We start from the raw sequence: 13903 nt of genomic DNA on the forward strand, positions 1-13903 counted from the left end.
TATGGCAAGTCACTTCACCTCTCTGAACTTCAGTGTCTTCATATGTCGAATCAGGGAGAATAATAGTACCTATCCAATAAGGTTATCACAATTCAGAGAATTCAGGTAAAGCAGAGATCACAAATTGGCAGCCCATGGGTTGCATGCAGCCTATAGACAAACTTCGTTTAGCTTTCACAATGAAAAAAAAAGAAAAAGCCAACATTTAAAAATAATGAAATTAAAAACCTACCGCAATGGTGAAAAGTGAGATATATTCCCTCTGTGTCAGGAACAAAAAAAGGATGCCTGCTATCATGATTCCCATATTATGTTGGAGGCCTAGCCAAAGCAATAAGGCGAGAAAAAAAAAGAGTATAAGCGTCAGAAAGGGTAAAATAATGGCAAGAATGCTGAAATAGCCAGATCAATATATAAAAATTTACTAGGTTCTATGAATTAAAAAAAATGCTGTTCCTATACTCCAGAAGCAATAAGAAAATGTAAGTAAAAATTGGGAGATTTGGGGGGCACCTGGGTGGCTCAGTCAGTTAAGCTTCCAACTCTTGATTTCAGCTCAGGTCTTGATCTCAGGGTCGTGAGTTCAAGTCCTACAGTGGGCTCCATGCTGGACGTGGAGCCTACTTAAGAAAAAAAAAAGCAAGTTAAAAAAAAAAATTGGGAGATTTTGGGATGCCTGGCTGGCTCAGTTGGTGGAACGTGCAACTCTTGATCTTGGTGTTGTAAGTTTGAGCCCCACATTGGGTGTAGAGATAACTTAAAAATAGAATCTTTTATTTTATTTATTTATTTATTTTTTAAGATTTTATTTATTTATTTGACAGAGAGAGACACAGTGAGAGAGGGAACACAAGCAGGGGGAGTGGGAGAGGGAGAAGCAGGGTTCCCGTGGAACAGGGAGCCCAATGCGGGGCTTGATCCCAGGGCCTGGGATCATGACCTGAGCTGAAGGCAGACACTTAACGACTGAGCCACCTAGGTGCCCCAAAAATAGAATCTTTTAAAAAATGGGAGATTCATATAAAAATCTGGATTCTGACTTCTGTTGCATATAAGGATGTCTGGCATAGGGAGACAGCAGGCAGGTGGAGGTGAGTTAGCCAGCCCCTTTCAATGGGCACATGGCGTTCCAGATGCCATGGTCCCTGTTTTTCTGTAAGGTCTCCCTGACATTGCAGCTGAATGTCAGTTGCTACTTACTATACTTGTGTTGATTTATCTTAGAGAAATATTTCTAATTTCACCATGTCTTTTGAGAGTAGAAAAACAAGATGGCCAGAGAGGGTCACATGAATTTTTATGTTCCTTGCCTACTCAACCATCTTTCTGTCTGGACCTGAGGTATATGACCTGAGGAACCCTGTAATAGTGCTTTCTTTTCTCCCTCCCACTGCCAGTCCTCTGTTTGCCTCTGAGCTAGCTGGCCTCAGTTTCTCTATCAATAAATGCGGGGAATTGAGTCATAGCTAACTTTACTTTCTATTAAGTGCCAAACCTTGTGTTCTGCGTCTTATTTACATGTCACTGACTCCTCAAAACACCCTTGGAAGCAAGCTCTCTTATCAAGCCCAGCTTATAAATGGGGAAACCAAGGCTCAGCGAGGTGTAGCAACCTGCCCAAAGATTCTCAGCCAGAATGTGTGGAGCTGGGCTTCAAACCCAGGACTGACAGACTCCAAAGTTCCTGCCTTGTCTTAGGATCACTAAAGCTCTCACCAGCTCTGATAGGCCAAGGTTTTGGTTTTGTTGTTGTTGTTGTTTTAATCACTTCTCCAAGGCTCCAAGCACTTTTCATCTCCTCAGCCATCACTGCCCTGTCCAGACTGCTAACCTCTCTTGCATGGATGATTGCATGAGTCTTCTCTTTGGTTTCTGTGATTTCTCTCTTACTCCACCATGATCCATTCTCTTGACAGCATCCCAAGGGATCTTTCTAGATTATGCCACTTTCCTGTTTAAAACCCTCTAGTGGCTTCCAATCTCTCCCAGAATGAAATCTAAAGTTTTCCTGGTAGATTTCAAGGTTCTGCATGACATGGCCCTCATCTTTTCTTCTCTCATTCTACTCTAGCCATACCTGTCCTCTTGCTGTTCCTCCATCATGTTAGTTAGTTCCTGCCTCAGGGCCTTTGCATTTGCTGTTCCCTCTGTCTAAAATGTTCTTCTCCCAGATTTTCATATGTCTGGCCCCCTCCCTCTATTTACCTTTGTCCAATAGTTATTTCCTTAGGATTCCCCTGGCCAATTTGTCTAAAATAGCCCCACCCCAGCCTCATCACAATCTAGTCCCTTACTCTTCATTTTTATTCATCACCCTTGACATTATATTAGACATTTCTTTACTGTCCATTCCCCTTATTAAAAACAAAAGGTCCACAAGGACAAAGACTTTTCTCTGTTTTGTTCAACATTTGTTGAATGAACCAACAACAGCACTTTGAGAGAAGAAGACCCACTCTACCCATCCCCTTTTCCCTATCCATGGAGGCCAAGGGTAAGTTTCCCTCAAGAAGAATCTGTCATGTAGGCTGAGAAATGGCTAACCTAAAGCCCTGTAAAGCTCCATTTTCCTTGTCTTAAGAAGCTGAGAATATCTGGGACAAATGACAGAGGCAATGGCTTGGAACTTTCAGCTGACGCAGCAGGTATTGGTGTGGCACAGGAGAACCAGTTGGACCAGTTTTGTCTCCTTTGGGGAGGCTAGAGTGGAGGTGGCAGCTGCAGGTGCTCCCAACCCCCAAGGCAGCCAGCAAATGAGACCCATGGGTTCTCAGGTCCTGTAGGTTGGTAGAGCAGATTCCACCTCCGGGTTGGGGGTGAACCCCTGCTCACCAAGGGTGGCTTGTGTAAGGTCAGGCACAGAATCCTGAGGCCAGGGGCTAAGGCCCAACTTCAGGGCCTTGGGCCCTTTGTAGAAGAACAGAGAATGAGGCCCAGAGAGGGAAAGGGTCTTGTCCAAGGTCCAACATAACAAGGCTAAATCCAAACCCAGTTTTCCTGCCCCCCAAGTCACTGCTACCTCAGCCCATTCATTTATCCATTTGACAAATATTTATTAAGTGCCTACTATATGCTGGGCATTGATGATACTACATGCAAGGCATTGATGATACATTGTGAATCAGAAAAATAATGATCTGTGGAGATCCTCTGTGGAAGAAGCAGAAGATAAACAACAAATAAGCAAGTATAATATGTTAGAAGGTGATGAGTACTGTAAAAAAAAAGAAAGAAAAAAATAGAGAGTAGTGTGTGTGTGTGGGGGGTGCAGGTTGCAGCATGATATGGGGTGGCCCAAAAAGCCTTACTAAGAAGGAAACATTTGACCCTCTAGGGCACAGAGGGTCATAGCCTACATGTGCTCAGATGAATAGGTATGGAATAGGCAGGTGCTGTAACCCACCATTGGCTCAAGTTCAGGGGCCCCTCCAACACACAGTCCCCTCCATTTCGCCTCTTGCCACTCTTCTACCCCTACTGCTAACTTTGCCCTATTCCCCAGGGAGGTCATACCTGCTCCCAGGCTCATCACACTTCATTTATTTGTGTTTATTTGTGCATATCTCTCTATCGATTCATTCATTTGGATAAAGGCAGTGTAGCATAGAGGTTAAGAAGGTTGTCCTACAGTGAGAATCTCAACTTTGCCCCTATAAGGCATGCGACCTTGGGCAAGCTGTTCAACTTCTCTGTTTCTGCAGTACCTAATACATAAAATGGGGACGGGGCACCTGAGTGGCTCAGTCAGTTAAGAGTCTGCCTTTGGCTCAGGTCATGATCCCAGGGTCCTGGGATTGACCCCCCTGTCAGGCTCCCTGCTCAGCTGGGAGTTTGCTTCTCCCTCTGCTGCTGCTTCCCCTGCTTGTGCTCTCCCTCTCTCTCTCTGTCAAATAAATAAATAAAATCTTCTAAAAAAAATAAAAAATAAAATGGGGACAATAACAATGCCCACCTCATGCAGTTGTGCGGGCTAAATGAGGTGATAGATGTAAATGCTCAGTTCAGTGTCTTGCTTAGCATAAAGTACTCAATAAAGATTTTCTATCATTTGCTGGGGGTTCAAATGCCAGCCACATCATTTATAATGGGATGACTTTGGGCAAGTCATTCAACCTCTCTAAACTTCTGTTTGCTTAGCTATAATCTGTACCTACCTCATCGGGCTACAGTCAGATAATTAATGAAATAGTCTTTGTAAGCCATCTGACTCAGAGTGAGGGCCCATAGATGTCAGTGATTGTTCTTTTTGTAACTATTATTGTTTATTTATTTTATAAATATTTATTGGATGCATAGTCTGTGCCAGGCCCTTTACCTATATTCTTATTGAATCCTCAGAATGGCCTGGTAAAGAGGATAGTGTCTCTCACAGTTGGGGAAACTGAGTCAGATGGAGCACCTTGCCACATGGTTGAATGACAGAGCCTCAGCTCTAATCTAGGTTTGTGTGGTGGGCACCAAAACATGTTTTCGTTACTTCAACACACTTTTGTTGGGAAATAAAATTCACATAATAAAACTCACCATTTTAACTATTTTGAAGTGTACAATTTAGTGCTTTTTAATTGGGTTGTTTGTCTTTTTGTTTTTTGAGTTGGAAGAGGGTTTTAAATATACATATATATATATACATATATATATATTCTGAATATTAACCCTTTGTCAGATATAGGACTTGTCATTATTTTCTCCCATTCCATGGGTTGTCTTCACTTTCTTGATGGTGTACTTTGACGCACAGAAGTTTTTAATTTTGATGAAGTTCGATGTATCTATATTTTTCTTTTGTTGCTTGTGCTTTTGGTGACATATTTAAGAAACTGTTGCCTAGCAGCGCCTTGGATGGCCCAGTTGGTTAAGCTTCTGACTTCGGCTCAGGTCATGATCCTGGGGTCCTGGGATCAAGCCCTGCATCCAACTCCCTGCTTAATGGGGAGTCTGACTCATGCATGCCTGTGCTCTCTCTCTCTCAAATAAATAAAATCTTTAAAAAAAAAAAAGGGGGGGGCGCCTGGGTGGCTCAGTCGTTAAGCACCTGCCTTCAGCTCAGATCATGATCCCGCGGTCCTGGGATCGAGCCCCGTGTTGGGCTCCCTGCTCAGTGGGAAGCCTGTTTCTCCTTCTCCCGCTCCCCCTGCTTGTGTTCCCTCTCTCGCTGTGTCTCTCTCTCTGTCAAATAAATAAACAAACAAACAAATAAATAAATAAATCTTAAAATAAATAAATGAATGAATAAATGAATGAATGAATGAATAAATAAATAAGAGGAGTGCCCGGGTGGCTCAGTCGGTTAAGCGACTGCCTTTGGCTCGGGTTGTGTTCCCAGGGTTCTGGGATCGAGTCCCACATCGGACTCCCTGCTCAGTGGGGAGTCTGCTTCTCCCTCTCCCTCTGCCCCTACTTGTTTGCTCACTCTCTCTCTTTCTCTCTCTTAAATAAATAAATAAAATCTTAAAAAAATGGGAACTGTTGCCTAATTAAAGGTCATAAAGGTTTATACCTACATCTCCTTCTAAGAGTTTTTTTTTTTTTAAAGATTTTATTTATTTATTCGTAAGAGACAGAGATGGAGAGAGGCAGAGGGAGAAGCAGGCTCCCAAGGAGCAGGGAGCCCGATGCGGGACTCGATCCCAGGACCCTGGGATCATGACCTGAGCCGAAGGCAGATGCTTAACCATCTGAGCCACCCAGGCGCCCCTCCTTCTAAGAGTTTTATAGTTTTAGTTCTTAATTTATTTTTTCTTTTTTTTAAGATTTTATTTATTTATTTGAGAGAGAGAGAGAGCAGAAGCAGGGGAAGCGGCAGAGGGAGGGAAAGAAGCACACTCCCTGTTGAACAGGGAGCCCGATGAGGGACTCGATCCCAGGACCCTGGGACCATGACCCAAGGTGGAGGCAGATGCTTAACTGACCGAGCCACCCAGGCGCCCCTAGCTCTTACTTAGATCTTTGATCCATTTTGAGTCAATTTTTTTATATATATATGATGTGAGGTAGGGGTACACATTCATTCTTTTGCATTTGAATATCCAGTTATCCCAGCACTATTTGTTGAAAAGACTATTCTTTCCCCATTGACTGGTCTTGGCATCCTCATTGAAAATCAACTAACCATAGATATATTGGCTTATTCCTGAACTTTCAATTCTATTCCATTGATTTATATGTCTGTTCTTATGCCAGTACCACAGTATTTTGATTACTGTTGCTTTATAATAAGTTTTGAAATTGGAAAGTGTGAGTCCTCCAACTTTGTTTTGGTTATGCAGGACCCCTTGCAGTTCCATGTGAATTTTAGAATCAGCTCATCCATTTTCTGCAAAAAAAAGCAGTTCAGATTTTGATAGGAATTGTATTGCATCTAGATAAATTTGGAGTGTTGCCACTTTAACAGTAGTAAGTCTTCTAATCCATGAACATGGGATGTGTTTCCATTTATTTAGGTCTTCTTTCATTTCTTTCAACAAAGTATTGTACTTTTCGGTGTACAAGACTTGCATTTCCTTGGTTAAATTTATTTCTAAGTATTTTATTCTTCTTGATGTTATTGTAAATGGAATGTTTTTTTAAAATTTTATTTTTTAAAGATTTTTATTTATTTATTTGACAGAGAGAGACACAGCGAGAGAGGGAACACAAGCAGGGGGAGTGGGAGAGGGAGAAGCAGGCTTCCTGCCGAGCAGGGAGCCGGACGCGGGGCTCGATCCCAGGACCCTGGGACCATGACCTGAGCCGAAGGCAGACGCTTAACGACTGAGCCACCCAGGCGCCCCGGAATGTTTTTTTTAAATCTCATTTTCAGATTATTCTCTGCTAATGTATAGAAATACAACGGATTTTTTTTTTTTTTTTCGAGAGAGAGAATGAGAGACAGAGAGCATGAGAGGGAGGAGGGTCAGAGGGAGAAGCAGACTCCCTGCTGAGCAGGGAGCCTGATGCGGGACTCGATCCCGGGACTCCAGGATCATGACCTGAGCCGAAGGCAGTCGCTTAACCAACTGAGCCACCCAAGCGCCCGGATTTTTTTTTTTTTTAAGATTTTTTTATTATTATTCATTTGAGACACAGATACAGAGAGAGAGAGAACATGAGCAGGGGGAGAGGCAGAGGGAGAAGGAGAAGCAGGCTCCCTGCTGAGCCAGGAGCCCAATGCAGGGCTCGATCCCAGGACCCTGGGATCATGACCTGAGCCAAAGGCAGACGCTTACCATCTGAGCCACCTAGGTGCCCCTACAACAGATTTTTTAAAAGATTTATTTATTTACTTGAGAGAGAGAGAGAGAGCATGGGGGGAGGCAGAGAGAGAGGGAGAAAGAAACTTTTGCAGACTTCTGGAGCCGATGCAGGGCTCAATCCCAGCACCCTGAGATCAGCACCTGAGCCAAAAATAAGACTCCTATGCTTAACCGACTGCACCACCCAGGGGTCCCTCCCCTTTTTTTTTGAGAAAGAGAGAGAAAGCGTGCAAGTGGGGGGAGGGTGGGCAGAGGGAGAGAGAGAGAGAGAATCCTAAGCCCGCGAGAAGACCGAGCCGATGTGGGACTTGATCTCACAACCCTGAGATCATGACCTGAGCATTTGGTGCCCCAAATATACAACTGATTTTTGTGTGTTGATCTTGTATCCCACAACTTTGCCAAATTCGCTTTTAGCTCTAAGAGTTTTTTGTGAATTCTTTTAGGTTTTCTTTTTTAAGATTTTTATTTATTTATTTTGAGAGAGAGAGAGAGAATGAGCAGGAGGAGGGGCAGGGGGGGAGGGAGAAGCAGGCTCTCCAATGAGCAGGGAGCCCGACGTGGGGCTCGATCCCAGGACTCTGGGATCATGACCTGAGCCGAAGGCAGACACTTAACCAACTGAGCCACCCAGGCACCCTCTTTTAGGTTTTCTATATAGAAGAGCATGTCACCTGCAAACAGAAATAGTTTTACTTCTTTTTTGATCTGGATGCCTTTTATTTCTTTTTTCACTTAATTGCCCTGGCTAGAATCTCCAGTACAATGTCAAATAGTGATGAGAGCAGCCATCCTTGCTTGTTCCTGATTTTAGGGGCAAGGCTCAGTCTTTCACCATTAAGTGTGATGTTAGTTGTGGGTTGTTTTTTTTTTTAAGATTTTATTTATTTATTTGACAGAGAGAGACACGGCGAGAGAGGGAACACAAGCAGGGGGAGTGGGAGAGAGAGAAGCAGGCTTTCCGCTGAGCAGAGAGCATGACATGGGGCTCGATCCCAGGACCCTGGGATCATGACCTGAGCTGAAGGCAGACGCTCAGTGACTGAGCCACCCAGGTGCCCCAGCTGTGGGTTTTTTCATAGATGTTCTTTATCAGATTGAGCAGTTCTTTTCTATTCCTAGTTTGTTGAGTGTTTTTATTAGGAAGGGGGTATTAGATGTACTTGTGGTTTTTTTTTTTTTAAAGATTTTATTTATTTATTCATGAGAGACAGAGAGAGACAGAGGCAGAGGGAGAAGGGAGCAGGGAGCGGGATCCTCTGGGAGCAAGGAGCAGGATGCGGGACTCGATCCCAGGACCCTGGGATCATGACCTGAGCCAAAGGCAGACGCCTAACCGACTGAGCCACCCAGGCATCCCGGATGTACTTGTTTTTTACAGTTAAAAATCAGCAAATCCGCTATTTGATTTGGTATAATTACATGAGACCAAGTTTCATAAGAATTTTTTTTATTCATAATTTGAAACCTATTATAAGTTTTATTAACTCAGTTTATCTTTTCTTTCTTTTTTTTTTTTTAAACTTTTTTTATTTTATTTTATTTATTTATTTGACAGAGAGAAACACAGCGAGAGAGGGAACACAAGCAGGGGGAGTGGGAGAGGGAGAAGCAGGCTTCCTGCCAAGCAGGGAGCCCGATGTGGGACTCGATCCCAGAACCCTGGGATCATGACCTGAGCCGAAAGCAGACGCTTAACGACTGAGCCACCCAGGCGCCCCTATCTTTTCTTTCTTTTTTAAAAATATTTTATTTATTTATTTGACAGAGAGAGACACAGCGAGAGAGGGAACACAGCAGGGGGAGTAGGAGAGGAGAAGCAGGCTTCCCCGCGGAGCAGGGACCCCAATGTGGGGCTCGATCCCAGGGTCCTGGGATCACGACCTGAGCCGAAGGCAGACACTTAACGACTGAGCCACCCAGGCGCCCCAACTCAATTTTTCTTGATGACATTTTATTTATTTATTTATTTATTTATTAAGATTTTATTTATTCATTTGACAGAGAGAGACACAGCGAAAGCGGGAACACAAGCAGGGGGAGAGGGAGAGGGAGAAGCAGGCTTCCCTCCGAGTGAGGAGCCCGACGCGGGGCTTGATCCCAGGACCCTGGGACCATGACCTGAGCCGAAGGCAGACGCTTAACGACTGAGCCACCCAGGCGCCCCTCTTGATGACATTTTTAAGGAAGGTTACAAATAAATATATGTTTGAGAGTCTTTAACCATGTGACCTTGGGCAATTTCTATTCTCTGGGCCTCAATTTCTTCAACGGTAAGATGAAGATTGTATAGTAATGCTTATTTCTTAGGGCTTTGGTGATTGGAGATAAGATGAGATTTTGTTTGTGAAAGTATTTTGCAAACAAAAACTGTATGCTTCTGTTGCTGTTTTTACCAGAGAAGTTTTAAAAATTGCAATATAACATTTATTTAGTAAAGTATATAAAGTATGTAAAGGGCAGTGGTCTTAATTATGAAGACAGGTAAATTTGTATACACCCACATAAATACCACTAGATCTTGATATAGAACCTGTCCAGCACCCCATAAAGATCATTCTGCTTGGTCTATACCGCCCCTGAAGATAACCACTATTCTTTTTTTAATATTTATTTATTTAAGTAATCTCTACACCCAGCGTGGAGCTTGAACTCACAACCCAGAGATCAAGAGTCACATGTTCTTCCGACTGAGCCAGCCAGGTGCCCTGGGAACCACTATTCTAACACCTATCACCATAGATTCGTTTTGCCTGTTTTCGAACTCTGTATAAATGGAATTATATAGGCTTGTGTCTGATTTCTTTCACTCAGCAGAATATCTAAAAATCTTCCAAGTTGTTGCATGTAATGATTAGTCATTCTTTTCACATAATTTTTAATGCTAGTCAGTCATGGCTTGAAAAGGCTGTGCATTTGCCCAAGAGACCAGAAAAATGAAGTCCAAGGAAATTCAGGGCTCTCCTGTGTTGAATCAGCCCACCATATGAATTTCTACCAAGGCAGTTGGATTCTCAGCCAGGATCGCAGCTATCGTGCCCTTATATCACCACTTCCTATCCCACACTCCAGAGAGACATCATAAATAGATCTCAGCACATTTTTCAGGGAGTCCTGATGCAGCCTCAAAATTCTTCTCAATCCAGTAATCTGAGTAGCCTACACCAACTAATTGGGGTTGATACTCAAGATTAAATCTAAATGTTCTGTTATCATATTCCTAAGATGTTTTTCTGGGCTCTCAACATTATGACGTGAGGGATTCTGCTATCATCCTCAGTTTATCCCACAGCAGTATAAGACTGGTGGTGGTAAGGCCTCTAGTGTCTCCTGTTCATATATTCTTTGGGTCATGGCTCAAACCCAGCAAATCTTTTGCTACCTGTATGTCTGATTACAGCATGACTTAAATAAGAGGGGAGGAGGTGGATTGCTTAGATGTGGAGGAATTGCTGTACCCGTGAGGTGGCTTGATTGAAGTCTCCTTATTTATATTTTTTATTTTGATAAAAACATTGCAATACCTCAATTACAAAACAAGCACAAGTGTGACTTATGTTTCACAATTTATGCTGCTGTGAATCTTGACAGTTCTGGCATGTCTCTCACATTTGAAAAATGTCTTCCAACCTGGAAAGTTGGGTGAAATAAACTCTCCCATCCTCTGGGAATTGTTCCCTGTATATGCAGGCTGGGATTGTCATTGATTACAACAAGAACAACAACATCTGAGGCATGTTTTTATCTACATGTAGATCATAGTCTGAGGAGACAAGACTTGTATGTGATATAATAAAAAAAATTCAGTCAAGCTCTCATTTATTTGAAACTGTTCCCAAGCAACTTCACATATTTGGAAGGTCCAGGAAGGAATAAAAAAGGACTTTGAGAAGCTATGTTTTTCTTCATTGGAGAGCACATCAGACCCTCACTCAGAACTGGTTTACTCTTTGCTTTCATACAAGTCTAAGTGACAAGTAACAAGGCTTCCAAATAAAAGATTGGAAGCAGCAATTTAGAATGGTGGCTTGGGCCAAGTATTGGCTACTAGACACTGCCTTACTGTTAATGGATGGAGAAGTGATTCTTGACAGCAAAAGACAAGGGAAAAAATAAAATGTGGCCCCACAACTACAGCAGTCTGTAAAATGCAGGGGCAAAAAACTCTTCAATGCTTCTACTACTTTGGAAGTTTTGGGTCTCTTCCTAGTTTAATTATTATTGTGTATAACGAGGACCAAGATAAGGAATAAATTTTTGAGCACCTATAGTGCTAGGCCATGCTCAGTAAGCATTTTACATTACCTGTCTCACGTAAGCTTGGAGGTGGTCTTGTTGTTATCATCTCCAGGGAGGCACACAGAGTAGGGGAAGTAACTTGGCCAAGTAAGTCATAAAGATGCATTTTGAGCCCTTGCACTCCAGTGCCAAGGCTGTTAGCTTCTACTAGGTTTCGAAGAACCTGTTAGGCGAATAAAGAGTAGAAAGGCATTCTAGGTAGAGGGTACAAAATATGGAAAGCCAGGGCTAGTCAAGCTAGTCAGTCACTCAGTTTCTCCGAGACTTGGTTACTCACCTACAAAATAGGAACAGTATCATAGGTTTATAGGTTCATAGTCTTGTGAGAATTAAATGGGATAATGCGTGTAAAGCACTTTGTACAGTACCTATATCATAGAATGTGCATAACGCTAATTAATGTTTTAAAAAATACTGTTATTTCTCTGCCTGTCCTTCTACCCCTACAGGACGGGTTCCAAGGAGACTACATTTCCCAGCATGCCACCTCGCCCTTTGACTCTAGCTAGACCAAAAAGACGCGCCGACGAGAGCCTCAAGCCGGAAGACTATAGTCTCCCGGCGTGCAGTGCGCCTCCTTCCATTAGATTTGAGGCACGGCCGGCGCGTTGCTCATCGGGAGTTGTAGTCAGCGACGTATTGCTCTGACGCCGGCCGGGCCGGGCGTGGGGGCCTGTGGGAGGTGGCGCGGCGGGGCCCAGCTGCGGGGCGGAGGCGGCGGAGAGGCCTGCGGAGGCAGGGAGCGGCGGGGCCGGGAGCGGGCGCTGGAGCCGAGCCGAGCCGAGCCGAAGTGGGCGGCGGAGGCCGGCGTGGCGAGCAGCCACCATGTCGGTGTTCGGGAAACTGTTCGGGGCAGGAGGGGGCAAGGCCGGCAAGGGCGGCCCGACCCCTCAGGATGCCATCCAGCGGCTGCGGGACACGGAGGAGATGCTAAGTAAGAAGCAGGAATTCCTGGAGACTAAGATCGAGCAGGAGCTGACCGCCGCCAAGAAGCACGGCACCAAAAACAAGCGCGGTGAGTCGGCCCGGTCCCCTCAGACTCTCCTTAGGCTCCCCGGGCCCGGACTCCACCTTCATCAGACACGCCCCAGGGTCTGCCCGACCCTAGAACTCTCCCCGGTCAGACTCCCCTCAGGCCTTTCCGGACACCTCCCCGTCTGGCTCCCTTGAGTGTCTCTTGGGGCCTTGGACTCCTCCACCGTCAGACTCGCATTCCTGCCTTTTCCCCTCAGGCTCTCCCCTCTCTGCCAGGCCCTTTCAGACCCTGGTTTCACTGCACTGCCCTCGGCCCTCCCTGGGAGTCCGTTCTCTTCCACCTTCTCCTCTCTCAGGCCTGCCCTCACCCACCTTCGTGAAACTGCCGTCTTTTTCTTATTGGCTCGTTTCTGCCCCCCATCCTAACTCTTGTGTCCTTCCTTGTCCTACCCCTGCCTTCCCCTGACCCCTCTGTGGAGTCCATGAGCTGCCCCTGCCCTCTCCCCATCCCCCTGACTCAGAATTCTCCTTGAGAAGCCTTCTTGGTGGAGAGGAAAGGGGCCTGGGGGAGAGGAGACCCCTGGTTCCGTCTCTGTTTGCTTGCTGAGCGAACTTAACAAGTTGCTTTCCCTTTGAGGCCTCCTTTTCCACGTCCATCAGCGAGTGCCTTCCAGATTCGTGATTCACGGCTTGTTGCCTCATAGCCAGGTCTTATCAGAGTTTCTGGTAGCATAAGCCTTCACGGGTGACTCACGGCTTCCCCATCCCTCTGAACCAGAAATAGGGACTCCATTCCTCCATTGGCAGTGACTCCTTCCCAGTCCCCACTCCTGGGGGTCAGGGTGGGGATAGTGAACCTTGAGGCATGCTTAATATACTTCCTGTTGCTGTATGGCTTTCTGGGCAAGTGCTTTGTATTCTTAGGGTGAATGTGACAATGCTTTAATAACTGTAAAGCAGTTTAGAAGTATTTGATCCTTTTGGTGTTGTGACAGTATGAGAGTGAACCATAGAGTGACAGTGCCTCCCCCCAGAGAGGGAGGCAAAGGTGAGAGGAGTTGAGGAGCTGCACAAACAAGTATTTAATTTAGAAGTCTGCTAGTCATTAGCCACGTGACCTTGAACTGGTTATTTTACCTCTTTAAAAGGAAGATCATGCATTTACAGTGCCCAGCACCTAGTAGAGGCTAAGTAGGTGTTTTTTTCGTTCTAACAGAAGAACAAAATAGTCCATCCTGAGGATGCTCCTTTGCTGATGGTCAACAAATACTCTGGAAAATTTTTTTGAGAGCTTCCACCCTTATGCAAGAGAAGATAGAAACAGGGAAATAAGTGAAGATAATATTGTCTAGTGGTGGTGGGTGCTTAAAAAAAGAAGAAGACCTGATGGGGAG

General features: G+C 44.7%; 2 protein-coding genes across 3 annotated transcripts in view; both read left to right on the forward strand.

Moving 5' to 3' along the window:
- ZNF341 (zinc finger protein 341) overlaps positions 1-12211 on the forward strand; it is a 56646-nt gene extending 44435 nt beyond the window's left edge. The window contains exon 17 of one of the 2 annotated variants that reach the window (XM_035006128.1): positions 11984-12211. In XM_035006128.1, the coding sequence (XP_034862019.1) occupies positions 11984-12043 (60 nt within the window). In that variant the 3' untranslated portion in view covers positions 12044-12211. The remainder of the gene's footprint in view (positions 1-11983) is intronic. The other variant, XM_035006129.1, reaches the window with a different exon arrangement.
- A 38-nt stretch (positions 12212-12249) lies between these two features.
- Positions 12250-13903, forward strand: part of CHMP4B (charged multivesicular body protein 4B) — a 51553-nt gene continuing 49899 nt past the window's right edge. Inside the window, exon 1 of the mRNA XM_035006130.1 lies at positions 12250-12549. Within this exon, the coding sequence (XP_034862021.1) occupies positions 12360-12549 (190 nt within the window). The 5' untranslated portion in view covers positions 12250-12359. The remainder of the gene's footprint in view (positions 12550-13903) is intronic.

Source organism: Mirounga leonina, unplaced genomic scaffold, assembly GCF_011800145.1.
Source record: "Mirounga leonina isolate KUSES-001 unplaced genomic scaffold, KU_Mleo_1.0 Mir_150, whole genome shotgun sequence".
Lineage (NCBI taxonomy): Eukaryota > Metazoa > Chordata > Mammalia > Carnivora > Phocidae > Mirounga > Mirounga leonina.